General features: G+C 45.8%; 3 protein-coding genes across 3 annotated transcripts in view; 1 reads left to right on the forward strand and 2 right to left on the reverse strand.

The window, feature by feature from the left end:
- LOC149365236 (uncharacterized) overlaps positions 1–26,375 on the reverse strand; it is a 110,412-nt gene that overhangs the window by 58,242 nt on the left and 25,795 nt on the right. The gene's annotated exons all lie outside the window — the stretch shown is intronic.
- On the reverse strand, positions 2,735–5,104 carry LOC149365238 (uncharacterized). The gene has a single exon (XM_089541191.1). The coding sequence runs from the start codon at positions 4,949–4,951 to the stop codon at positions 4,076–4,078; it is 876 nt and encodes a 291-aa protein (XP_089397317.1). The 5' UTR covers positions 4,952–5,104; the 3' UTR covers positions 2,735–4,075.
- Positions 5,270–24,678, forward strand: Bap55 (Brahma associated protein 55kD). The gene is made up of 13 exons (XM_089541188.1): positions 5,270–5,440; positions 6,082–6,158; positions 11,759–11,939; positions 12,538–12,638; positions 15,901–16,093; positions 19,380–19,486; positions 19,613–19,702; positions 20,070–20,131; positions 20,455–20,569; positions 22,507–22,587; positions 22,725–22,820; positions 23,790–23,876; positions 24,484–24,678. The coding sequence occupies exons 1-13, from the start codon at positions 5,416–5,418 to the stop codon at positions 24,562–24,564; spliced, it is 1,296 nt and encodes a 431-aa protein (XP_089397314.1). The 5' UTR covers positions 5,270–5,415; the 3' UTR covers positions 24,565–24,678.

Below are 26,375 nucleotides of genomic sequence, written 5' to 3' on the forward strand. Positions count from 1 at the left end.
AAGCGTAGCAGGGGCGGCAGAAAGTTAGGTGAGGTATTAAGAAGTTTTCGGGGATAGGATGGTTGCAGCTGGCACAGGGTAGGGTTAATTGAGGAGAGATGGGAGAGGCCTTTGTCCTGCAGTGGTCGTAGTCAAGCTGATGATGATGATGACACGTACGTAGGACACAAGTAAAAGATATGACATCGACTCTAATGTCACATTCCTCATCACGCGTGGTGTTTTTGTCATGATGCGCAAATCTCGTTTGCTTTTCTTACGGAATCACAATGTGGTCGATGCGGCCGAATTTTCTCACGGCTCACTGCATAATGCATTCAGTCGGTGTTATCTCTAATGCTATCAACGAGTGTTCACGTGCAATGAAAAATTTTAAACTCTGAATAATCTCTGGATAACTTCTGGCCCTTTAAATAGAGAAAAAAGAGAACCTTGGCAAAAAACAAATGCAGAAAGCAGCCATTTAACAAGAGGCTTTTTAATGTGCTCTGCGATGTCAGTGCTCGTCATAGATCCCCAGGTGGTCAAAATTACTCAGCATACCTCCACTACGGCGCCTCTTTCACTCCCACCTTCTTCAGTTCCTTTACGGCGCGGCTCTGGTGTCCACCGAGATATGCGATACGGGGCCTTTGCCGCTATCGCGACAGCTCTTCTGCCACAAGTTTAATTTCAGGCGGAAGGACCGAATCTAAACCTGGCACGATTGCTTTGAGAGAAAAAGAAAATCGGCCTTCATCTGGACGAGTGAGACGGAAAACTCAGAGCTGGGCAGGTCAGGCAACGATGGCTGCTCATGGTGAGGAAAAGTGGCCCTTGAAGAAATTAGAAATGTCATTCGGGTCAATGTATGTGCACTTGTCTTTTTTAGTTTTAACTGAATGGGGGTCGGAGCGCTTTTCAAGGAATTCGTTAAGGAGCTGCCAATGAAGACAACAGCAACCTTTGCTGCGGATGAACTGAAGGCTTTATTAGGACAGATTTCAGTATGGTAACGGAAGACCAGTCAACAGCACGCATCACCTGGACAAGTTCGTCTCAGTTAAATATCTTACATGACGGAAGCCAACAGCCACCGAAACCAACGATCACGGGTGCGTTTTTTTTTATTTATAGTTTTGCATCAGTGAGAAATTAACAGAAGCAGAAGAAAAAACAATCGCATGCCGCCGATGGGTGCCATTAAGCCTGAGGACATCATCATCATCATCATCCGAACCCACGGCCTCCGAACTTCGCGTCCGGTTTTCTACGAACTGAGCTACGGCACTGGCTGTCCAATTTTCTGCTTTCGGGGGGTATTTATATGCAGTGTAAACGTACCTTCATAGTGTTCACCAGCGCCACCCTCGTCCATAGCGGCGGACGTAGTACGTCCTGCGTTGTCGCGTAGGGGCTTGGTAGCCTGGTTGCCTGGTAGAAAGGTGAGGGCGGAAGCTCTGCGAGAACCCTCTTATGCTACCTATGGTACCAAGGCTGCCAGATTCGAGACCCTCGTTATACTGTTAAGCATACAAGTAAAGGGAAAAAGAGGTGCTCGTTATGGCACACACAACGGAGGCCAGCAGCCGCCGAAACCAAGGAGCCTAGGGGATGTCTTTTTGTGTTTGTTTGTTCGCAAGACATCCCCTATGCTTCTTGGTTTCGGGGGCTGTTGGCTGCCGTTGTGTGTGCCATAACGAGCAGCTCTTTTTCCCTTTACTGGTATGCTTAATAAAGACTTTGTAAATGACCAATGACTACAAGGTTTTGCAGAACCAATACACACAAAAAACAAGGTAGTGATCGGTGTTCGCCGAAAGTATGACCTAAGGTAATAATAGAGAGGATGTGATCAATTAAAGTGCTAGGGACAGGAAGGCTTGCAACTGGTTGGGAACTCAGTTAAAGATGCCAGACCACAACCGAGAAAACAGCTTAGCGCAAGATGAACTGCTAAAATTGATATTTATGTCGCCAGAAATCATAATGTTCTTGTTCTCCTTTATCAGGGGGTCTAGAGTAGTGCTCAGCTGGGAACAGAAGTCGGAGTACGAATAGGATGGCGCACGATACATGGAAGCGATTCTGTACCACGGTTATTGATAGACATGAAGTTATGTACACATTTTGTACACAACAGATGGCAGATGCCGGGGCTAGAAAAAATCTTTTCCTCACTAAACCACTACTGCTACTACTGCTGGTCATTGCTCCGTTCTTCGCATAGATGACGCTGCGGACGGTGTTTTGGTTTACTGGGGGTTTAACATCCCAAAGCGACTCAGGCTGTGAGGGACGTTGTAGTGAAGAGCTCCGGAAGTTTCGACCACCTGGGGTTCTTTAGCGTGCACGGACCTCTGGAATTTCGCCTCCATCGAAATTCGACCGCCCCGGCCGGGATCGAACCCGCGTCTTTCGGGTCAGCAGCCGAGCTATATATACAATAATCACTCAGTAAATTAAGGTACAGCTGGTTTCCACGACGCCTTCGGCAGCGAAGCACCCCACGCGAGTGCCGCCACAAGCCTAGGCTTGTTAGTTAGGTTGGCTGCATGATAGCGATGAGGCTGGAAACACGTTCACCTCGTCACGCCTTTCCGCGCGCGAGAAGTGGAGTGCCGTTAGAAGCGCCACTCGCATGAGCAGCGGCGTGCAGTACAGAGCGAAATCTGCTGAGAGGAAAAAACGTTTTTGCATAAATCACGATCAGTAAACCAAGCAGAAGTGAAGTGTAAAAAATTATGCAAGAATATTCACATTTGAGAACATTTTATTCGCGCTCACATAAGTGGACAAAACGCCTCATCGCTTCTGCATGAGCGTAAACGCTGCAGAATTTCCTTGCCTTTTCTAACTAATTGTTAGACAGGAATAAATCTTAGCTATGAAAAAGAACGCTTCAGAAAATTATTTAGTTCCTGACTTATGAAACAGACAAATGCAGTCATTGTGTGAGGACAGGCAGATGAAAATTCCGCATTTTCAGCTCTGAACGCAGCCCTTGGTTGTGAAACCTTCCTATCTGTTCATCGTTCAGAAGTTGGGGCCAATGGCTGCTTCCATCATGACCAGTGTCTGGCTACATCGTACGGGGGTCTCTAGCGATTTGAGCACAGGGATTTGCCTTGAACATGCTAGGTAAATAATTAGCAGTATGAACAAATGTGGAAGTATGTACAAGATATTTTCTAGGACAGGCAACGCAACCTCAATGTTGTGCTATGCAGCTATAACAGCATTTTAATAAGCAATCTATTGAATAAAATGAAATGCCATATTTATGTTGGCTCAATGCTTAGGGGAATCCCACTGGGTGAAGTAGGTTTTTAATAAGGGAGTAATTACTATACAGCTACCTCAGGAACTATATTGCTGAAGAAAAATTCCCCCTGGACCACGATGAATTCTTTTGCGTGGAAGCCGAGAGCTTTCCTTCGTAGCCGTAGGGCTGCAATTGGGTGGATGCTAATGAGTTATTACTCCCTTATTACACTATTTATGTGCAATGGTCTAGCAGTTTTGAGTTTGCTATTTATCCTCAAAGTGGAAAAACATTAATGCCAACATGCAGAGAATAAACAGGGAGGAAAACAAAAGGGAATAATAATGGGGAAACAATGTCAGCATTCAAACTAGAGCATTGCAAAAAAAAAATGACAAAAAGGAAGCAGGCCAAGCAATTAGCTCGAAATTACTCTTTGCTACTTCAGCAGTGATCTTTTGACAGGTAGGTAGGTTTTCAACCCTTCCATCACTTCAGCACTAGCAAAAATGAGTCATCAAGACGCTCAGGCTCCACAACGACCACTTAGATTCCTTTGGTCTGCTCTGCATGTAGACCTCCCACAAATTACCGAACTCTGTAGACGAGTTTGTCCACTTGAAAAGAACACATAACACCACTTCTTGCCACTGGCAACATTTCGGCTGGGCAGCCTTTTGAAAACAACGCACAATGGCAAGAGTGGAAATGTGTTCTGCAAGCATGTGCACTCAAGCATGTAGGCTATATGATTTGCAAAGCACCCCTGTTGTTTCTTTTCTTTTCGTTAAACCCTCGGTAAACAACAAACAGGCCTTTTAGCGACGGGCTTCAGTCATCATCTTGGGCTCTAGAGCGCAGTGCGCGAGCCTTTGCTTTCTTCACAAAAGCACCATGTTCGGCGCCTTGGGTGACAGTTTCGTTTGCCTGTTCGTCGTCAACATCCAGTTCGTCCCGGTCGTCATTCTCCGCGCAATCAAAACTGATCAGAGAGTTGGACTGCCCTGCCGGTAAAGACGTGCTCCTCTGCCGAGTGCCTTCGCGAGCCTTTTTTGCGCTAGCGGGCTTCACGCCGACCACGCATTCCGGCATGACCAACTTTCCAGGCCCGGCTCGATGTGACGGCAACTCCGGTGAGACATCATCCATCTCAGTGTCGCCATCCGACAGGCGCTTCTGAAAGACGTGCCTCAATCCCGGTCTGTCAGAACCGCCGGGGTCGCCACCATCCTGCCTCCGCGACTGCTCTCTCAACACCTGCCTCTCGTGGAGGTAATCCAACGCAGCTGCCTTATTGCTCGCTTCAGACATGTCGTCTTCCGAGACGCTGTCCAAACTGTAGCGCGTCCATCGCTCTGGGTGGACCTTGTAGTCAGGCGTGGCGTTGGCGGCAGATCCGAGGCGAACGTCCGGTCGAGCACCTCTCGGGCGCTTGCAGGGCCCGGCCGGCGCGGCCCACGGTCTCTTGAAAACACCGTCCGACGTCGTCCTGGCACCGAAGTCGTTAGACGTATCTGGATCCTCCTTGAACAGTGAGTCCTCCGTCCCCGCTTCTCTGCGAGTGCGCTCCCATGCCTGGTGTCTGGCCTCGAGTCCGTTGAGCGAGTCGAATACCGAGCTTATCCGACTCGAAACTTCGCCCGCGCCGCCCGTCTGAAGCTGGAAGCGCTTCGGAGCGGCAGAATCGCTTCTGTTTAGGCTGGTCATATCGCACTGCGCCAAGGCTGTGGGCTGCTCTTCGGTTACGATGAAAACGAAGTTCTTACGTTACATACCACTCGCTGCCGCTCGCTGCGCATACCGAGACAACAGTACCACCGCCGATGGCCATCGCCATATTTGTTTACTGCGATCATTTGTGTCATGTGACCATTTCTTTTCATATAAAAAAGTAATAATCAGCAGCAATATAAACTACGTAACTAACTTTTAAATTAATTATAAAGCTCTAATAAGAAACAAAGTTTATAATTCTACAATAATTCTGATAGGGTTGAGAATTTGTGGGCTTGTGTTGGATTGGTTTGTATTCAACGGGCTACAGTGCTGGTTGCGCCATCTCCTGTGACGCGGTTAAAACTTCCGCGGTTCTGTTGCACTGCAACAGTGACAACAAACTTTGGCTCTTCGCGTTGTGCTGTATTTGTACGATAACGAACGCGTGAAGAACGATGAGCGGAGGCGTCTACGGCGGAGGTAAGTCTTCACAGTCATCAAGTCACGTCGTTGCGTTCTTATTACGCGGCTTGATCGCCTAAGCGCGCTATGCCGGCATGCCTCAGCGCTGTGTCGTGCTTGGCGATTCTGTGAAGACGGGAGAGGTGTGCGATCACCGTGTCTTTCACCCTGTATTCGTCGCGACAGTGGTGTTTTAGCAAACTTCACATCTCGTGACGCAAATCAAGTTTTCATTCGCTCGAGGAACCATGGCTTCAACCGGTGATTACAGCTACGGAGTCCGACAACGTGCCTGCTGTCGACAACACCGCGCTCTTTTCGAAAGCCTTCGTTAACTCTGCTTCGTGCTTCAGCGTTTGGAAATCTCAGGCTGGGAGAGCGAGCGACAAAGAACTTAACTGCGACGCAAGATGTGTTTATTATTTGTGGTTTTTATTAATAAAATATCTATGGAAGGAAAAGGTGTTGCTAGCCACGGCATCTGCCTTCGAAACCTGAAGCAGCTGAGCTGCGACTAGCGTTAATAAAAAGGACAGGAAGATATAAAGAAAGTGGGAGCGATAATAAGGATAGGTGTCGAGATGTGTTTTGGGAATGGTTTACCTCTCTAGTATTATGCCTGCAACAATCCCCCCCCCCCCCTTTTTTTTTTTTTTCAGACGAAGTCGGAGCTCTTGTCTTTGACTTCGGACACTATTCCGTCCGAGCAGGATACGCTGGTGAAGATTCTCCGAAGGTAGGCGACGACTGCAGTAATATCGGTTACTGCGATATATTCAAAGCGGCGTAGTGATATCTGCATTTAATTAAACTTGATCGCCGCAAGACATTAAAAATACTTCATGTGGTGCGCATCTACAGGGTGTTCAGTACTGGGTATTACGGATAAAAAAATTACTAAGAGCAATACACAAAAGTCATTATTGTAAATGGTTTATGCAGCCAGGCAGACACAAACAATGAGCAAGATTCTCATCATATCCTGAGTAATTACTAAAACTGCTTAGCTTTTTATTCACTGCAGTTAGCGTGCATGTTTACACTGAAAACTTAGAGGCAGTGGCATTCTGTGCAATTATAGTAATGCACCTATAAGAATGGGGTGGAGCGCATATGGAAGGTTATCTCAGATCATGAATGGCAGTTTACCAATATCCCTCAAGAGAAAAGTATACAACAGGTGTATCTTACCGGTACTCACATATGGGGCAGAAACGTGGAGGCTAACAAAGAGGGTTCAGCTTAAGTTAAGGACAAAGCTATGGAAAGAAAAATGATAGGTGTAACATTAAGAGAATGGAAGCGGGCAGAGTGGGTGAGAGAACAGACGCACGTTAATGATATCCTAGTTGAAATCAAGAGGAAGAAGTGGGCTTGGGCAGGGCATGTAATGCGAAGGCAAGATAACCGCTGGTCCTTAATGGTAGCGGACTGGATTCCAAGAGAAGGCAAACGTAGCAGGGGGCGGCAGAAAATTAGGTGGGTGGATGAGGTTAAGAAATTTGCGGGAATATGGTGGCCGCGGCTGGCGAAGGACAGGGTTAATTGGAGAGACATGGGAGAGGCCTTTGCCCTGCAGTGGGCATAGTCAGGCTGATGATGATGATGATGACCTGTGTCCTGAGATTTGCATGTCTAAAATTTCCACCCAAACTGTGTATATATATCAGGGTCCATGCGGGTCCTTGAAAACCTTGAAAACCCTTGAATTTGGAAGAAGTGTTTTCAAGAACCTTGAGAGTCAGGGAATTTTTGTGGAGTCCTTGAAAACCCTTGAATTCTGGTGTGATGAGGGAGATGGCCGTGGAAAATGCCAGTATCTTTTAAATTTTCTTTTTTCACAAATTATTTTCACCAGAACTCCACCTCTGCAGCTTTGATTGCCGTCCCTTCGGCAAGAGCTCTGCATAAACGCAGACGAAGCCCCACTGTCTCCGCCCGACACCGCACATGGCTTCCGTCACTCCGTAGCCTGCCCCAAGAGCAAGGTTTGGGCACGAAGCGAAAAGAGACACAGTGCGAACGCAGTTTGGGCATGGAACCTGGCATGTCGTGAGCGTAGGGAGTCAATGCCATTGTGACGCAAGTAGTTCACCGGCACACAGCAAGCATGATGCGTCGCTCCGCTAACGCAACGTAGTGTTCCTGTATATGCTCCCGCAGAGGGCATATACAGGAACGCTAACGCAACGCAGGATTCACCTAAAGCCATTCTGTAAAATTTTCTGTCCACCATAAAAAAGCGAAGTTATAGGGGCTTCAGCGTCGCCCACAGCTCTGCCGCCATGAGGAAATTTTCCTTCATGCGGGCAACAGGGATCGAGCACCGCTTGGCCCGCTATGCATACATAAAGTTCGCACCAGAAAAGTTGAAACAGCTTTGTTATTAGAATGATTTCGAGCAAATACTGAGCATGCTGGCTCAGGTACCAATGTTTTTGAAATGATGCTGCGTGCAGGAACGTACGGACTACACTGCTGCTTGGCTGCCGTAGTCGTTCCTAGGCCTAGCCTGTTTCGCACCGAAACCGCAGCTGACGGTGCGTCTAAAGCGGCCAGAGCTGAATGAAAGGTCTGCTTTTGGTACGGCTAGATGTCAGATCCATCAGCTTATAATAAAATAAAGATGTGGTCAAGTTCACGACGCTTTCAACAGTGAAGTTTGCCGACGCAGGAAAGATGTGAGGTGCAGCTGCGGGTAGAAATGTCAAATTTGTTGGTATCGCAGTTACCGCTCTTACTAACAGCTCTTTGCTGGCAAACGGCCCTCAAATGAGATTTATTTTTGACGTTAAAAGTCTGTTGTGTAATAAATGCTAAATACTTGAGATGTAAGAAATGTTTCTTTAATAAAATGCTGTGTTGCTAAGTCCTTGAAAGAAAAAGTCGGGGGTCCTTGGAAGTCCTTGAAAATCCCTGAATTTCATGGCTGAAAACCAGCATGAACCCTGTATATGCATGCGAGACCGCAGCGTGACGTTCCACCCTGGTGTTATGCAGCTGCTGAGTACAGCAGTCCGCCTGACAAGAAGTGTCAAACGACGATGATAACTTTTTGTTCTTGGCCAGCGAAACCAAAGAATCGCTCTACCAGCGACCTGAGGTGCACGCTATTTCTTCAAAGGAGTATAGACTCCTAACTTTTGGGTGCATGTTTCCTCTTTTTGTAGTTATGTGCTAGGCATTGTTATACATGGATTACCATGTGGTATTGTCCTACGACTGCTAAATAATTTATTATCGAATTTCTCGTGTTTTCGTTTCGCTTTCAACAGCTTAACGATGAATATGACATGAAAGTGTGCATATAGTTCACATGAGACATGAAAAAACTGCGACATAATTGCTGCGTCATTGTTTTAATTCACTGCAGTGCTAGAGCTAGTCTGCCTTAAGAGCCGGAAGGACAAGAAATATAGTAGCAGCGATTGTATTGCAGTTTTTTCGTGCCTCGCATGACCTATAAGCACATTTTGATGTCACAGTCATTGTTCAGCTATCAAACCAAAACAGCATGACAGAAAAATTCGATTATAAATTATGTAGTGGTCATAGGCGAATACTACATGGTAAATCATGCATAGTAGTTGGTGTCTTCTGAATCATTGTAGAGAAGAGAACATGCCACCAGAACTAGGTGTCTCTACTCCATTGAGCGATTGCTTCCAGAGCGGGTGATAAGACATGGTGCTGCTTTAGACTTCTCACGCAGTCGAGTACAGCGACTGCTGGCCAAGAGAGAAAATTTATAGCCGTCACCTGTAGCCACATTCTTGTCAGGTGAAGTGCCATAAGGAACAGCTGCGTCACATCAGGGAGAAGCTTCATGCCAAGTGCCGCGATCTTGCATGAGTAACGGATAGGGCTGAAAATTTGGACATGCATATCTCGGAACACAGGTGTGTGTTACCAGAATTGTACAAAATAAAATAGTTTTTGAATGCTGCTATCTCCTAGTTTTCAGTATAAACATGCCTTCTAAATGCACTGTATAAAAAGTTAGTTAATAAATTTTGTAAATTACTGAGTTTATGGTGACAGTTTTTCTTACACTTTGTGTTCGCCTGGCTGCATAGCTCATTTACAAAAACTGCTTGTGTGTACTGCTCTTCGTGTTAAAAAATAAAAAATCTGTGAAGCCTAATTTTGAACACCAGCTGTATTGCTGCATACCTGCCTGAAACTGCCATAAAGTGCTGAGACGTGTAGTGCAAAGGGCACTCAACTTCAGCAGGAATTGGGACGTGTAGCATAAACTGTGCACATTGCAATGTCAAGCAGAATCTAAAAATGTTAAGTGCGTGTGCAATAATGTGTGTTTGACATTTACTCTGTCTTAATCCTTTGTATAAAAGTAGGATCAGTATAACGTTGGTTTACGCATTAAAATTCTCTTTGAACAAACATTGTCCTTACCGCAAACTATGTTTCAATAAATTTATCTGGCAGTTTCTAATGCTGACTCATCTTCAGCTGGGTAAGCTGCTTAATGATGCACTTCTTCGAAAGTAGCCTTTCTTTATTTATAAGGCCTCATTATAAAGTTTACACATTTATGGTACAGCAACAAGACAGCTGTTGATAGCAGTGACCATAGCATAGTTAAAGGTGCACTGAAGAGGAATCTGAACTCGCCTTTTTGCCGCGGGAACTCGATCTACACGTTCTGAGCATTCTTAGAAACTTCGACTTATTGCCCTGTGTGGCCGATTTCTCTAATTAAATCGAATTAACGTCCGGTTCCCGCCTTTATTTTAGAATTCTCCCTCGTACGGTGGGCGGAGTCGACCAACGCGTGGAGTGCCTTTCAGCCAGCTCTGTGGAGGCTTTGCTTTCGCTTTATTTTGTTTTTTAGGTTTCCGTGAATAAATAGTTTCATTTGCAGATAATATAGCCGCAAAATAAGCCCGCAGAAATAAAAATACGCACGGACTATTTGCTTCTGTGAATTACTACGTATTACTCCGCCGATGGCAGAGCGGCAAGCCGCCATGGGACTGGGTGAAAGGCACTCCGCGCGTTGGTCGACTCAGCCCACCGTACGACGGAGAATAAAAAAAAAAAGCGGGAGCCGGACATTAATTCGATTTAATTAGGGAAATCGGCCACACAGGTCAATAAATCGAAGTTTCTAAGAATGCTCAGAACGTGTAGGTTGAGTTCCCGTGGCAAAAAGACGAGTTCAGATTCCTCTTCAGTGCACCTTTAATGTCGCGAAGCTTTGCTCCTGGTATGCTTATGTGCTGCTTAAAACTGACCAGAGGCCAGAGATAAGGCAGAACAAAAAAAGCTCTTAGACTGTGTTTGGCGGTCATGGCAGACTCCTTTGCACTTTCTGTAAAACCCGAATGCCCAACAGACATACGCTGGTGGCCGTATCTGTATGGACCCAGCATGTGAGCTTTTTCCATGCATAAACAATGGAAGCGGACACATAGATATGTTTCTTCCCCAGACCACTGGTGAGGCCAAGCATTCCAGTCTTTCTTTGCATGTGTGTGTGTGGTACATACAGGGCTCTTCTCTGAGCTGTGCTTTTGGGCTGTAGTCATTATTAGTGCAAAAAGCACTATTTCCATGGGTCAACCCCGAGCAAGATTTTGCAGTGTTTGTGCCAAGCGAAAGTAGTGAATAAAATTACATCAAATAAATGTCCGCGACTGGGATTCTAACTCACACCATCACGAACAGACCAGCTTCACTGGCCGTTGCGCGAGAGCTCTAGACTATCGCCACAGCCGAACAGGCCTCGTGTTAAACTGCAACCCACTCTCACACTGTGCATTGCACATCGTCTTCTTCATTCACTAACGCTACTATTGAACTAATATTTGCACTCTGAGCTATGTGGTACTGCATGCATTGGCGTGGGCAACGTTGTGGCAGAAACACGGCATTACAGAGCAATACGCATTGGCAACACTGCTGCAGAAACGCGGCACTGGAGCATAGGCACCAGCTTACATTGAGTAAATTGGCATTGACGATGAGAAAGTTGAAGGCGCGCATAACTGGCTCCCTGGATTAGTGGAAACCTCAGTCACGCTTTCAAGTAAGCGGCAGTGGTGTCTTCCTGCAAAAAACTGTGGAAACTTTTGTGTGGACAGGTATTGCCCTGGCATCACAGACTGGTGGGACTGGTCACGCACTGGAAACTAACACTCACAACCATCCCGTGAACCTGGTGCTTCTTTTACCACATAGTTTGTTTACAGCATGCACCAGAGGAAGCTTGTTTTCCTCAACTTCAGCTGAGCATCCATCAGTGCCCTTTTCTTTTATGATTTCCTCTGTACCAGACCACTGTTCCAACCTCATGTGTGAGTGTTCTCTCAGGCGGAGATCCCCAGTTCTGTCGGAGTCATTGAGGAACTCCTGGCCGATGGACCTGACACGGAAACAAAGGATCTGGGTGCATCAGCCCCTGCCCCTCAGAAGAAGTACTTCATCGACACGACGAGCATTCATGTGGCAAGAGCCAACATGGATATGACCACGTTCCTCAAGGATGGCATGGGTGCGTTTTTCTCTCTGGCTCGGATTTGTCAACAGAGCTGGAGGGAGTAAGAGCTCAATGGGGACACGTTTCATTTATTGTTTCCTCAAGGGCATAACATTTGGTGGAGGGGGATGGAATGTAGTCCAAGGGGAGAAATTTCAATGAATATTCATGCATCTTTTCCTGTAAATATCAAATTACAACTTTAAGCTTCGAAACTTTCAGTTCTGATTGACATATGAGAAGAGAATATACATCAGTGTGTCACTGCATGGTAAAGGAGTACAGCCAGCAAATTTTTAAGTTCTGCTTTTTGCTGGTAGCATTGCGTAGGGCATTAGGAAGAATACAGGTGGTGAAGATATGCCCCAGTGTAATTTCTGTAATTTATAAAAGCACTGTTTTTCGCCCGCAATTTCGATTTTGGTTTCCGTAAGGCTGTGACATAGAAAGCTAGCATACACAACTTACAGAACTCGCCCGCAGTCTCAGAGATGTGACACTCGGGGGGGGAGAGGTATAACGTAAATGGTAAATGCTCATATCAAGGGTAGTATGCATTTGAGACCCTGTGGCCATGTTTTGTGTTTGCACATATTTTGTTTTGTTGCTGCAGTGGAGGACTGGGACCTGTTTGAGAAAGTGCTCGACTACACATATAGCCGGCACGTCAAGTCTGAGCCACAGCTACACCCTGTGCTGATGTCGGAAGCATCGGTATGACTTCGATAATTGCTCTTACTGTTGTCAGTGTGCAGAGGAACAGCCGAGAGAAAGGGTGGTGACTGTGAGTGACACTGAAGTGGACGTTATGGTGACGGGTTGTCTCGTTCTTTTCCGTGAAGATTAGACACCCATAGGGCAGGCTGGAACTGATGCTTGGGCGAGTTGGTGTGCCATTTCAAAAAGGAACAGTGTCACTTTTGACAGGGACAGATGGAAAGACACACGGGGACAGGCGCTGACCCCGTGTGTCTTTCCATCTGTCCCTGTCAAAAGCGACACTGTTCCTTTTTGCAATGGCAGGTTGGGTGCTTTGGACAATTTTTGTTGAAAGAGTGGATTCAGTTTAAAAGCGATATCAGCTCTGTCACAAGCCTCACAGGCTGTGAGGTGTCGTATGTCACGCTTGCCTCGTTTATCAAATGAAACATGCTCTATATGAGTCTGCTCTGCAGTTCCTATTATTTTATTGTGAATACTGTACATGCAGATGGTTGGGTCATTCTTTGCCAAACACTCTGATATTTGCGCTTGGCCCTCTTCGATTTCGTTCCAAAAATTTATGGCTTATTATTGAACTGTCAAAAGCAATTTCCCTTAATATCTTGCGGGGAAAAAAAAATTTCCCATCATTTCCCTTTCAAAATTTCCCTTTGAATTTTCCAGACAAGTGCAAAACTACGTCTTCGTGAAAAATTCATAATAAAATGTTTGTTACCTTTTTACCCTCCAAATTTTTTGTGGACAATGTATATGAGTTGTGTTTCTTTATCATATGTCAAGACATTGCCTGCACAAGGATCTTATGTTTTTTACAGTTCATATATTTAGCTCAGAACACTCCATTTTAGAACTTTTTTTTTAAAAGTCCATATGACATTTATGAGCAGTATAAAACTTTTCACTGGCTCGCCATAGCATGTAGTACATGAAAAAAATGTCTACTCTAAAATTAAACTAAATAATTGTGCTGCGTATTCAGGCGAAGATATTATACTGAAGTACTCACTGCAAAAATCCAAAGTACAATTCCTCTAATAGCTCATTTTAGTGTAATTGTGCTCGATAATTTTTTTAGTCGAGATAAAAAGTTTTGAAGTTGAGAGCTGCAGTGCCAGTTAAGTTGCTCCATACTGTCACTTCACTGCACAACACAACCTCGGCGCTGTACAGACTGCTCTCTTTCCATGAACTGAGGTGCTCATGCGCTGCACATCTGCGTTGCACATCACGCTCCTCATGTGGTGGTTTTACGAAAGCCATGCTCTGCGAGGTGTGAGTGTGGAATCAAGTGACCCAAGGAGGCATCGACACAATCGAATATGATCGCCTGGGGAGACCGGAGTCTCGCCTCCGCATCCCTCGGCTTTTTCTGTTTCCCACTGAGCTCTGTACCGGGCGCAACAAATTTGGCTGAACTCCCGAGTTCTGTAATGTCAGCAGTCCTCATTACAAATATAGAATAGGACATTTTTCTCAAACACGGATGCATCCAGTGGAATAAGGTGTGTAGTTCTAGTGAAGGGGCTGAACAAAAATGTTTCTCTCTTAATCAGCTTCGCCTGCAGATTTGATTCCGAAGTGCAACAGTGAATAGTATGAAGGATATAAAGCGATAATAACATGAGGTGAAATAACATCTTCCCAAACATGTATTGCGAGTATTCATGTACGTTTTCCATAAACAATAAATTAGAATTACTGCAGCCGCGTCTTCTGTTGTTCTAGCTTCATACTTTAATCAAATGGACGCTTTACCAACTACTGAATAGAAACTGCGCTTGTGCATTCACATGGCTCAAAGTGGACGGTGCCAAATTCCTGGCTGGTGGCACGAAAGCTGTTGGGCGCATACCTGCTTTGGTATCCGAAACTCCTCTGTCTCTGAGGAGGATGTGACTCCAGCAAGAACGGCACTGAGAGATGCCCGTGTGCCTTTCACCAGCACAGCCATTCCAAACCTGTGGTCAAGTTGGGCTTTTTTTTTTTTTCTTGAAGTGCACTTTCTAGAACCCAGAGGGTCTCCGTACCCTTTATGGTAGCATCTGCCCACGAGAAAAGCTGACGAGGTGTCATGATGTGGCCCTCGTAAGGTCTTTGAAGGCTTGCCCTTGATGCTAGGCATTTATCGTGCCGCCAACACCATCGAAAGTGCTCTTGCCATGAGAAGTTGCAAAAAAGTTCCACCCAGTAAATATGCCAAAATCATTTTCATGGTAGCAAAGGTCAAGAACGTTCTTTTCTTTCCAAGAATTAATGGACTTTTTGCACTTGCGGAAGATCTCTCTTCAATATTTTCATGATGTCAGCTTGAAATGTTAACACAGCAGCAGCAGCAGTTTCTGGGCAGACATATACTACAACTGGGTGCAACGTGGCCTGCATGTTGACCCAGTGGTAAGACTACGGAGTATGTTGAACGATGAAACCAATTTTCTGCAAAGTCCACGAGTACGATTGCTTTGCCTTCTCTTACGCTCTGCATACGTAGAAGACAGTGACCACATACGGATCTTTTGCATACGCTGAAGAAGACCGCATACATAGAAGATGCATATGTGGGACACGGAGGCGAGACTCTGGTCTCTCCAGGTGGTCATATTCACTTTTGTCGATGCCCCCTCGAGTCACTTGATTCAGTCCTAGCACCTTGCAGAGCTGGGCTGGCTTTGCTCAAAGCGGATGTGCAATGGCTGAGCACCTCAGTTCATGGAAAGAGAGCAGCAGTCTGAACAGCGCCGAGGTTGTGTTCTGCAGTCAAGTGACAGTATGGGGCAACCATGACTGGTGCTTCAGCGCTCAACTTCAAAACCTTTTCTCGACTAAAACAAAAGGACCTAGATAAAAATTGCTGAGCAGAATTACAATAAAACAAGCTATTAGAGGAATAGTATTTTCCATTTTTGCAGAGACCACCTCTGTATAATATTTTCGTCGAATATGCAGCACGATGCACTTTTTTGCAGCATTGGCTTTTTTTTTTTCTGAACATTGTTCAGTTTAATTTTAAACTTAGAGGGCCGAAAAGAAATAAACACTTTGCCATGAATTTTTTTAAGGACACCTAGTTTTGCACTAGTCTTGAAAATTCCAAGGACTGTCGCATAAGGGAAATTGCTTTTGACGCCTCAAGGCTACAAATTTTTGGGACAAAATCGAAGAGGGTCGAGCGCAAACGCAGGCATGGATTGACCCAGTAGTAAAAGGGTGTGTGTGCTCAGGAAGAGACATTGTTTTGTTTGTTCTTTTCACACAGTGGAATGCCCGGACAAAGAGGGAAAAGTTGACGGAAATCATGTTTGAGAAATACGGTGTGCCAGCGTTCTTTCTGGTGAAAAACGCCGTTTTGGCAGCCTTTGCCAATGGTCGCTCAACCGGCATCGTTGTCGACAGTGGAGCCAGCCAGACTTCAGCTGTCCCCGTGCACGATGGCTACGTTCTCACTCAAGGTTTTCACTCTTCCCTACTTGCTCTCTGTCCGGACTGCTGTGACTGAATACAACTCAAGCGTGCAGTCCACCCACATTCATGGCCGCCACACAGAGGTCCCTCTGTGACAAGAAAGCAGTCCACTACTAAAACACTTTTTGTTACCTAAACAAGAAGCTAATCGCGAAAGACGAGTACCTTGATGCCCCAGGCTTGTTTGGCATAATCAAATATTCGAAAGCTGATTTCATTTACTGCTGCTCTTGGCTAGCAGAGCAATGCAGGACCCCATGGGCCTTGGCCCATTGTTTGGTTGTAGAATGCTGTAACTGCCAGCTGAGTGAAAGTGTGTTTAATTCATCTGTAATACCGCACAGTCTTAGTGTAGGTATCCTCTGTAGACACAAAATCAAATACATGTAATGGCTCAGTGTTCTGGTTATCTTTTGCATTTGGCCTCAAGTGAGCCTGTGTGAAAAAACATCTTCCCTGTTCTATGCCTTTAATTTGCTGGAGAATGCATATGTTATTGAGTGACATCATTAAAGGGTAGAGCTATGCACCAGTGTATGATGTCAGCAGTCTTATAAGTGCAGCCAAGAAAATGGCTGTGAAAGAGAGGCAGGGACCAAAGTGTTGATGGTTTGTGGCTCCCTCTTCTGAGTCACTCTGTCAGCTTTGCTAAGAAACTAAACATAAAGTTAAAGGGACAGTGAGGAAAGCTCTATTAATATTTTTTTATAGAAAAATCCTATAGTTGGGCATGTCATGGCTTTGTTGCCACTTGGCCGGCAGCAAAAGATGCATTTATTTCTAAGAAATTTGGATTCGAAGTTGAAAAGTTTTTCCCGCGCTCTGATTCAAACTTGGGATTCTGTTATGACGACACAGGACTAAGTGACGTGCAACATGACGTTCACATGACGTAATGCAGACTCCGTGATTTCTGACAGCCAGCAGAGCGGCCTAGCAGCAGCCTAAAAGAAAGCTACCGCCGGCCGCACGTTGAAGGCATCTATCGGCTATTGCGGCCGTCGCTACCGTCGCTTCGTTTACGTTTGCACCGGCGTTTTGCCAGCATTACAATGGATCCCGTTCTTGAAGTCGTCAACGAAGTTCTCGCAAATAGACACCTTTAGCATACCGTGTACCTTGTTACTGTTAGCAGAATATCGGGAGCCCGCCTACCGCCGGTGAGCAGGCGCTGATTGGTCCCGATGCTGCAGGCGCATGCGTAGCTGCCGGGTACGTGGCGCCATCTGGCGACGTCAAGGAGATTTGCGCATGCGTTGGCTGCGCCTCAGTGATTTGTGGCTTCTCGTGTCCCAGCGTTACTAGAAGCATTGGTTCTAGCAACACTGTTTTGTCCTAAGACATCATCATGCTTGTACTTGCAAGTTTGGCCGGTGGCGGCGATACCTGTATTTTGGTTCTTGCCCTTTTCTACATTACAAGAGCTTTGTTGTCAGTATGAGTGGCGTTTTTGTAATCAGCAGCTGGTATTCTGTCGATACAAGCCAACTTCAATTTCTCCTCAGTGTCCCTTTAAGCTGGCAGGTAATTCATTCTTGGAAGTGAGCAGTGCAGAACAGCGCTTGTCTTGTCCGTATTTTTTTTGTCCTTTGTCTACAGTGCTGTTCACTTCAAAATATTTCCAAGGTATTCACTTCAGAAATAACGAAAACATTTCATAGAAAAAACCAGTCACTTTCAAGCATTATGAACAGTCGACAGGGTGTGTTGTGGTGCTGTTTGCTGAGCATTCCACTAAGCCCTGAAATGGATGCATGCCTCAGCCCCCTCCCCCCCCCCCCCCCCCCCCCTTTCTGCCCACTTTATTTTGGAACTTCAGTAAAGGCCGGTTAATTTTTAATTCAGAAATCCAGATAGCTTGAACTGCCAGATCTGTCCTGGCCAAAGCCCATGTAAGTGTATGGCGTCGGATGCTCACTGACTCCGATGTTACAGGTATGCTGAGGGAGGCCACATCCAGGTATGACCAGTGCGGCAAGAGGTCATCAAAATGGTCCTACTCAAAACCTGCATTCCATGCTGCATAGTTGCTCATGCACCATGCGTGTGCTATGGCAGGCGTGACAACGGACGGGACAGCCTTGTCTCTGAGAACGGTCACACTGCACAGTTTCGGCTTCACTTTTCTGAGCCTCAAGCCAGCCCGCAGTGACGGTGGCCAAACCAGCTACTTTCAGACGCTGATTGGTGCATCATCACTGTTTTCTTCCTTTTTTTTCGTTTTTTCCTCGCTGCTTTGGTGCTGCTGTTTCCTCTGCTTCCGTCCACATGGTTCCATTCTTCCAGTGCGCCACAACTGTGCGCTTGTGACATGCCATTGTAGTTTGTGTGCCTCTTCACTCATCACGGTGCTGCTTATGATGGGTGTGACACGGTAGAGGAGGAGCTCCACTGCATTGCACCGCCAAGGATGCCAAAGAGGCCCTTACATTTTTGAAGCAGTTCTGCTTTGATGCTCATTACTTTTGTTAATGCTCAGTTTTCATTCCACAATCAGGCAATCTTTGCCCACTCTTCCACCAATTAAATTTACCATGAGCAAACAGCTCATCACAGTTCTTTCAGGGTCATTCAATAATTCAAAGTAACTTTTCTCCAGTTCCTTGAAGTTTGAGTTAAACGAGCTTTTACTGTCATGCTGCTATTGTTTATAGTAGCAGGCTGAGGAGGGGACCTGTGCGTCTTCATGCTTTTTTTGTTTGCATGCATGTTAAACGGGATGAGGCAGAACCCAAGACAGGTGGTGTCCCTCGATAGCTTCTGAGAATCATTGGGGTTTCCTCGGGCTGTAAGCCATTTGTTTGGCCAACTTGTGACTAAGGTTTCATGCAGAAAGAAGCGAACAGTAATTGTCTCTTACTGGTAAAGGATCTATTCTCAGTATGTAGATCTAGGAGTGCTGCATTGTTTCAGTGGGTGTGCTGGCATATGGAGTCATCGCAGTGGCTCAGTGATTATGACCTAAAAGACGCAGGTTCGATTCCGGCCGTGGCAGTGAAATTTCGATGGAGACAAAATTCTAGAGGACCATGTACTGTGCAATGTCAGTGCACGCTAAAGAACCCCAGGTGGTCGAAATTTCCGAAGCCCTTCACTGCGGCGTCCCTCATAGCCTGAGTGGCTTTGGGACATTGTACACCCATAAATCGTAAACTGGCATATGAAAAAAGAATAGGGTCATGGTCCTCAACAGATGTCATCTTGGAAATTTTTCAAGTCTTGCTTTATAAACAGTATCACCCTGTATGTAACTGGCTTCTCTTATTGTTACAGCTGTCGTCAAGTCCCCGTTGGCAGGAGACTTTGTGACCATGCAGTGCAAACAGTTCCTCGAAGAACAAGGCATTGACATCATCCCTACATACATGCTGGCAGGCAAGGTGAACTGTTTTCTCCTATATTTATGCTGTCTTCTATAGGACTGGTGGCTTGGAAACAACACTCAAAACAGTTGAAGGGGCATCTTGAGGGTGGACTGAGCAGCGGCAGTGTGCGACCACTTGCAGGAGGCCGTCAAGGAAGGGGAGCCAGCAAAGTGGACCAAAAAGAACAACCTACCCGAAGTGACCAAGTCATGGCACAACTACATGGCCAAGGTGGGCTGTCACTGCATTGCTCATGTCTACCACTCACAGTGCAACACCCTTCAGTTATGCACAGTGTTTGGCATTGAAGGCTTAAATCTTTAGAGCAGTGCATTAAATTTTTAGGCAGGTTGTGCAGGGCAGTAGTGTAGTGTTAAAACTAATTGCCTCTTTCAGGGCACCAGGGTACTGACGCAAACCTCATTATTTAAACAGCACTGTTTGAGCAAAGGAACAGCAGTGTACGCTAGGGGAAGAAAAGTACAACTACGGGTGATTTTATATTGTGTGGTAGACTTTTCCTTGTCTTGTGTACATTTCGTCTCCAATGCCTACATCATGAAACTAGCACTCTTCCTAACTTCCACTTTGTCTCCAGGAGGTCATCCAAGATTTCCAAAGTTCTGTGCTGCAAGTGCTGGACTCGCCGTATGACAAAGAGTACGTTGCTTTTACTATTTTGACAAGGGATGTGCGACACACAATAAGGCAATCAGCTGTGTTTTCTTGCTCGAAGGGGCACTGAATTGCATAAATAAATTTCAGTTTTGGTATGGCTGCTTTCAAATAAAGCGATAATTTTTCAAGTTCATGGTGAGAGCCTTGTTGCAAGCTTGAGCTGTGATTTAGGAAGCTGAGTATGTAGTCCAGTCAGTGTTGCCCTTTGCTAATCACTAACCTTATTGTATGCAGCTGCACTTGCAATGTTGGCCTGACTTGGCTTAGATTATTTATTTTTTCTTTGTTTGTTTACTGTTCACCAGGACAGTAGAAAACATGCCCACGGTGCATTACGAGTTCCCCAATGGCTACAACCAAGATTTTGGCTCAGAACGCTTCCTCATACCTGAATCACTCTTTGACCCGTCAACCATCAAGGCAAGTTCACTGCTGGTTTTTGCACAAGTGTAGGAATGCTTAGATAGCGAACAGCACCTGCTGCTTTGTTCCACAGAGGAGAACATGTGGTCAAGCAGTTTTTTGTGCGCGGTGCTTTGTAAATCCCACTCTCTTCAGTTGGCATGCATTAGTGCGCCCTGGTGTGAAGCTCAGCTCTGTTCACATCACAGGTCAGGCCAGCCCAGTGCATTAACTTGTCCTGTCCCAAGTTGCCTGCATCATGTGTTTCACATAATCTCCCTTAAGTTCTATTTATCCTTATTATGGGCACCCATGTCACCATCTCACAGCTCAGCTAGGAATCTGATCTCTTCTTATAAAGTTTGTACTATAGTCACAGTGGCCTTAAAGCACAGAGATTTGCTAATGCATTATGATCTCGTGGTTTGTCTCAATTCTTAGGCTGGTTGGCAATTTTTTCAGAAAGAAATGCAGTCTTAAGGGGACAGGGTAAGCCCCATCTTTCCCATGTATTTTGGGGCATATTGTGGTACACTTTTCTCGGCAACTAATGAAGACAGCAGCAAGATATTTATGTCATTTTGTTCAGAATTTCATCTTCTAGCCGCTGTACCAAAATTATTTTAGTATACGAGAAATGAAATTATTAGTAATTTTTTTACTTTCTACACCCTAATTTTGACCAAATTTTGTATATATTTTTATTTTAAAACAAACAATATTATTTGCATGCTGATAGTTTTGGTACAGTAAATTGCCACATATATGTACTGTATACACAGAAAAAATCAGCTTGATATCTATTGTCATTTAGAAAATAATGGTACCGACGTAACAAAAAATCGTTTTCAGAAAACTGAGTTTAAAGTAAACAAAACCTTCAATCCCAAGATTCCGACTTAGCCAACTCGTTTTGACCAATTTATTCAGTAGGCACCGGCTGCATAGTTATCATCTAGGTCAGCTTGGTGCTTGTTTTCCTGCCGTTTAGCTTCTCGTGCCTGTTTTGTCACTTGCTGCGTAGCTCGATCAGCAAAGTAAACTCGACGCCGATCGACTTGCTTCAGCCAGCGGACAGTGTTGCTGCCCGGACTTAGTCCACATGCCTCAAGAACTTTAGTTCTTGCGATGGCGCCATCATTGAAGGTCAGAACAGCATCTGATGTAGCAATCTTCATTGTCTGTAGACCCGCAAAGACATTTTTTTGAGCACACTCCCATACGACGTTGTTGAAGGACTCGTTTGGGTTCTGGATGGTTGCCAGAGAGCTTGAATGGTAGCCATAGAGCTTGGATGGTTGCCAGAGAGCTTTCTCTTGCAGCTAAATTCCATAACATTTCGAGTTTTTTTTTTTTAGTTTTTAGTAAAAATGGAAAAAACACATCGCTGGTAAAGGGGTGTGTCGCTGACCGCTTTGCTTTCAGATAGCTTTTTCAGGTTGATATAAATTGCCCAGGATGAAGTGTGATACATCAAACGATGCAGAAAAGAATGTAATTTCATATCTAGCAAAAAACTAAAAATTTATATTGTTCAGATTTTTTGCTTACCCTGTCCCCTTAAGGAGCAAGCATGGAACGGACATTTACCACTCTGTCCAGTCTGCTCTTAGATCCCTTCACTAGTAGTGTGGCAGATCCCAGTAGGACATTTGGCTGATGTGGTGAAACTGTTGAATGGCAACCTTACTTCCGTAGTGGAGTGTCTGAAGTTTTTTTGAAAGACAGCGGATGGCGGTGGCATTGAAGACATGCCGCTTTCTGTCTTGCATTAAGAGTTGTTGTTCAGCTCGGCTCTCTGTAAGCTTTGTAGCCTTATTGATATATGGCTTGCCTTGTTACTGATGCTACTGTAATCATTGCTGGCAGAGCTTTGCTCAGGTTGAGTAGTGTGTGTGATAGTAGTCTCAAGTACTGGTTGTTAATATCCTGTTTGCCTTCTTCTGCATCTACAGAGTGCACCTGGCCAGACCATGATGGGTGTTGCTCAAGTGGTCACCACAAGCGTAGGCATGTGCGACATTGACATACGACCTGTGAGTGTTCTCACTGTGACTTTGATCCTTCTTTTGGACAGTCGGCCCTCTAAGGAATTCTCACTGGTGACGGGGTACAGTTCCAAGTCAGTGGCGAAGCCTTAACATGTGTGTTTTTTTTCATTACCCTTGATCAGAGCTTGTATGGAAGTGTCACAATCACGGGAGGCAACACTCTCCTCCAGGGCTTCACTGAACGGCTGAATCGTGATCTGTCTGCAAAAACGCCACCGGTAAGTGCAAACCATACACTGCTATCATAAAAATTATATCCTGGAAACAATTACCGTTGAACACTACACAGTAAAAGCTCGTTAATGCGGAAATTGGGAGTATTTGAAATGCTGAAGCCGCCCCCGCCAACAGCCATGTAAAGCTATAGCATTGGATGCTCGCTAATTCGGACGCTACGGGTCCTGCATCGGTTAATTCGAACAGGGCTTCCGAAGGAAGGCCACGTCCAGGCATGACCGGCACAGTTAGTGATTGTCAAAATAGCCCTATCCAAACATGCTGCAGTGTCGCCTGTGCACCTTTTAACGCACGCAGTGGCTAGGCATGACGAAAAACGGACGATCTCGGAGAATAGACCAACCTCTTAGTTTTGGTCTCACTTCTTTCTATCTTCACTTCACGCCAGCCTGTGGCAACGGTGGCTCTTGACTGCTCATCAGCCACTGAACCGAGCGCAGCTGCAGGCCGTTTCGGATGCTGGTTGGTGCTGCTGTGCATTTCCTTCACTTCCATCTGCGTGGTTTTCCCATGGTGCGAAACTGTTCACTCGTCAGTGGCCGTTCGCACGTTGTGCTGCGAAGCCTCCTCAGATGTGATGCAGCCGCTTGTGAGGGGGCACCGCCACTACCGCGTTGCACTGTGAAGGGCGCTTGAGAGACCCTTACCATTTTGGGGCAGTTCTGCCTCGACGCTTCCGACAGTGTGCATGCAATAAAGCATGGATGTAAATGCTAAAAATTGTCATTGTTGCGCTGTTCTCTTCCCAAAATCAGGTGATCATTCCCCAGTCTTTCATCATATAAATTTACCATGACAAATGGTTCTTGTCAGTTTTTTTGGGATCATGCAATAACTTGGAACATTTTTTCCAGTCCCTTGAAGTTGAATCAGCGAGCTTTTACTGTATCCTGTCTTTTTCTGTCTGCATCTTGTGACACGGAAAAGATGCATCTTATGACTCCTTTCAGAGCATGAGGTTGAAGATCATCAGCACCAACGGAACAGCAGAGCGGAGGTTCGGAGCCTGGATCGGTGGATCCATCCTGGCATCTCTGGTGAGCCCTCATTATTTCTCTGTTATGGCTGAGCAGTGTTGGTGGCAGAGTAGCTAGAGCCTGACACAGTATTACATATTGCATGCTAATGCAAGCTGTTTATTTCTTTTTCCCAAGTTGTCAGGATTTGAGGAACATGGCCTCATTACATGTCAGTAGCCTTCGTAAGCTTCGTAAGCCGCTAGATTTCCTGCAGTTTGCTGCTCCAAAGCAGACTGCAGCTACTCTGGATGGGCTTCAAGCCAGCAGCCGTATGTGTGAATGGCAGTGTTTGGTCGGCACCCAGCGGCTGAACAGTTCGCACGTGGAGCTCGCCAGTGGCAGTGAGCTACAGTCGGAATGTGTGTGTCAAGATGACCTCTACGCCTTAGAGATATTTGATGAGCTATTAAGTGTGTCCAGACCTCTAACAAGGGCACATTCAGATAACAAAGGTTGATTACATCGCATAGCAGCAGTACCACATGGCAAACAAGTCACACTGATTTGTGGAGGGTTTCTGTGGGACACCACTGAGCATCTGCCACTGGAGTGATCCAAAAGTGATGAGAGGCCTTTGAAGTCTCAGCTGAATGCAAGCAACCTACTGTCACCTTCACGATTTCAGGGTACATTCCAGCAGATGTGGATTTCAAAGCAGGAGTATGATGAAGGGGGCAAGTCCCAAGTGGAGAGGAAGTGTCCTTGAAGGAGGTCGCCAGGCAAGAATGTGTTTCCCGCACTGGATTATTGTATTTCATTTGTACATACATCAAACGATCTAGATTAAGTCAGCCCCAATAAAGAAATTGTGGTCACTCTGCCCTATTTGTCTTGCTGCTAGTTAGTGCACAGGCTGCAGATGCTTGGCCTAGCCATCAGTTTTGCATAAACATTTCTCTCAACCTGGTTACACTTAAGGGCCAGCACTCTCATGATAAATGTTTCGCAGTGCCTTGCTAGGCTATGTGGACTCCTATGGCAAGAGTATGCTCCTGGATAGCTGCCATCCTAATGCAGATATTTTTTTAAGCAGACTAACCTCATCCGGCCATCAAGACAACTCTGTGCTGTGGCATGTAGTGTTTTATTACATGCGGTAGTTAGTCATTACTGCTTTAAAGCACAATTTTCAGTGAACAGGCATCTGTGGGAGCAGTACACCTCCAAAAAGCAGCTGTTGCACCCATTTTAACGCAAACAACTGTAAAACAGGTATGCCATGTTTGTCCACCAGGCCAATGCCCGGTATACTGTGCCAAGTGTGAACTCTCTCTGATTGGTACCAAACTGCAGTGCAGGTATAGAAATGCTTGTAAGTTCTCATTCGCTCCACGCTTCCATCAGTAGTGAATAGACATTAATGAATGTCGGCAGTTCGACCACATTATACCCTCGGTAACTTGATTTCAGTCAAGTTTACATCGTGTAATGTCTCCAGCTTTGCTCTGGAGTTCTCTACGGCACTTCATAATTATGCATATCTTTACGAGCCCCTCATTCCCTTGCCCTCGTTTGCTCTCTAGAAGGGGCATTTTCAGGGAGAAATCGGGTCTAACGCAACTTCTAAGAAGTGTGCTCAGGGTGCAAGCAACGAAGAAAACAGAGGAGAGGACAAGACGGGCACTAGCCCCAATCCAACTAGCCCAACTTTCCGTTATTCAGGGTGCAAGAATGGGATAAAATCAGATTTTAACTGGTAAGGGAGGGCACCAAGTATAATCCACTTGCTGCCGCTTGCGGGACCTTCACCTTTGCAGATGGTGATAAGCGGATTAGGTCTTTTGAAGATCACGGACCGGAAGACACATGACGCCTGGTTCGCGGGCCACTTTTCGCACATGGAGCCGGGTCGTTTGCACGGCTTTGGGCGCCTGCTGGCAGCGCGAGGTACATGAAGGTGCTGGCATGGGAAACGTGGGGTCTGGTTAGGCATTAGTCTTCTGCCATCTCAAGTTTTCTGCAGCGCTGTGAAAGTTGTGGCGATCCGAGTCAATCGGAACAGAGTGCACTGTGAAACGCGTTCCTCTGCGACTGGTCGCTCAATCCCTGGGGAAGACAGAGCACCAGTGTTTAGCTGCTGCCCGCAGAAAAAACTCTGTCCACTCGGCGGACGCGAATGGACCACTTCGAAACCAGCATTCGCAGTTGTGTGTTTGTGCGGACTTTCTCTCTACTTATTTAGCCAGCGAATGAAATGCTTGCCGCAACTCGAAAGCGCCATCCTTATCTACCTTTTCGATTTCTACAATAATTGTTTGAAAAATAGTCACAACACTGCACAAATAATTGAGGGACTATTTGTTGTCTTCCTTGGCATTGACTGGAGGAGAGAGCTCTACTTTCACAATGCTGCAAACAACTTGTCAGATGAAGTATTTTTCCCGCGACACTGCTGTCACATGGAGAAGCCGGCGTACGAATACGAAGCTTGGTACGATACACGTGACATTGCACGCGAGTAGTGTGTGTTATTCTCAAGTCCTCTCTTTTTCTGCCGCACCATTCTTTGCCTAACAT

This window comes from Amblyomma mixtum, chromosome 1, assembly GCF_055824585.1.
Source record: "Amblyomma mixtum isolate Tamu chromosome 1, ASM5582458v1, whole genome shotgun sequence".
NCBI lineage: Eukaryota > Metazoa > Arthropoda > Arachnida > Ixodida > Ixodidae > Amblyomma > Amblyomma mixtum.

Bases quoted from the DNA above. Each gene is read 5' to 3' on its own strand.
- LOC149365238 (XM_089541191.1), bottom strand. From the start codon at position 4,951: ATGACCAGCCTAAACAGAAGCGATTCTGCCGCTCCGAAGCGCTTCCAG.
- Bap55 (XM_089541188.1), top strand. From the start codon at position 5,416: ATGAGCGGAGGCGTCTACGGCGGAG. The intron at 19,487-19,612 runs GTGAACTGTTTT...GACCACTTGCAG, and splicing joins CATACATGCTGGCAGGCAAG to GAGGCCGTCAAGGAAGGGGA. The intron at 20,132-20,454 runs GTACGTTGCTTT...ACTGTTCACCAG, and splicing joins GACTCGCCGTATGACAAAGA to GACAGTAGAAAACATGCCCA.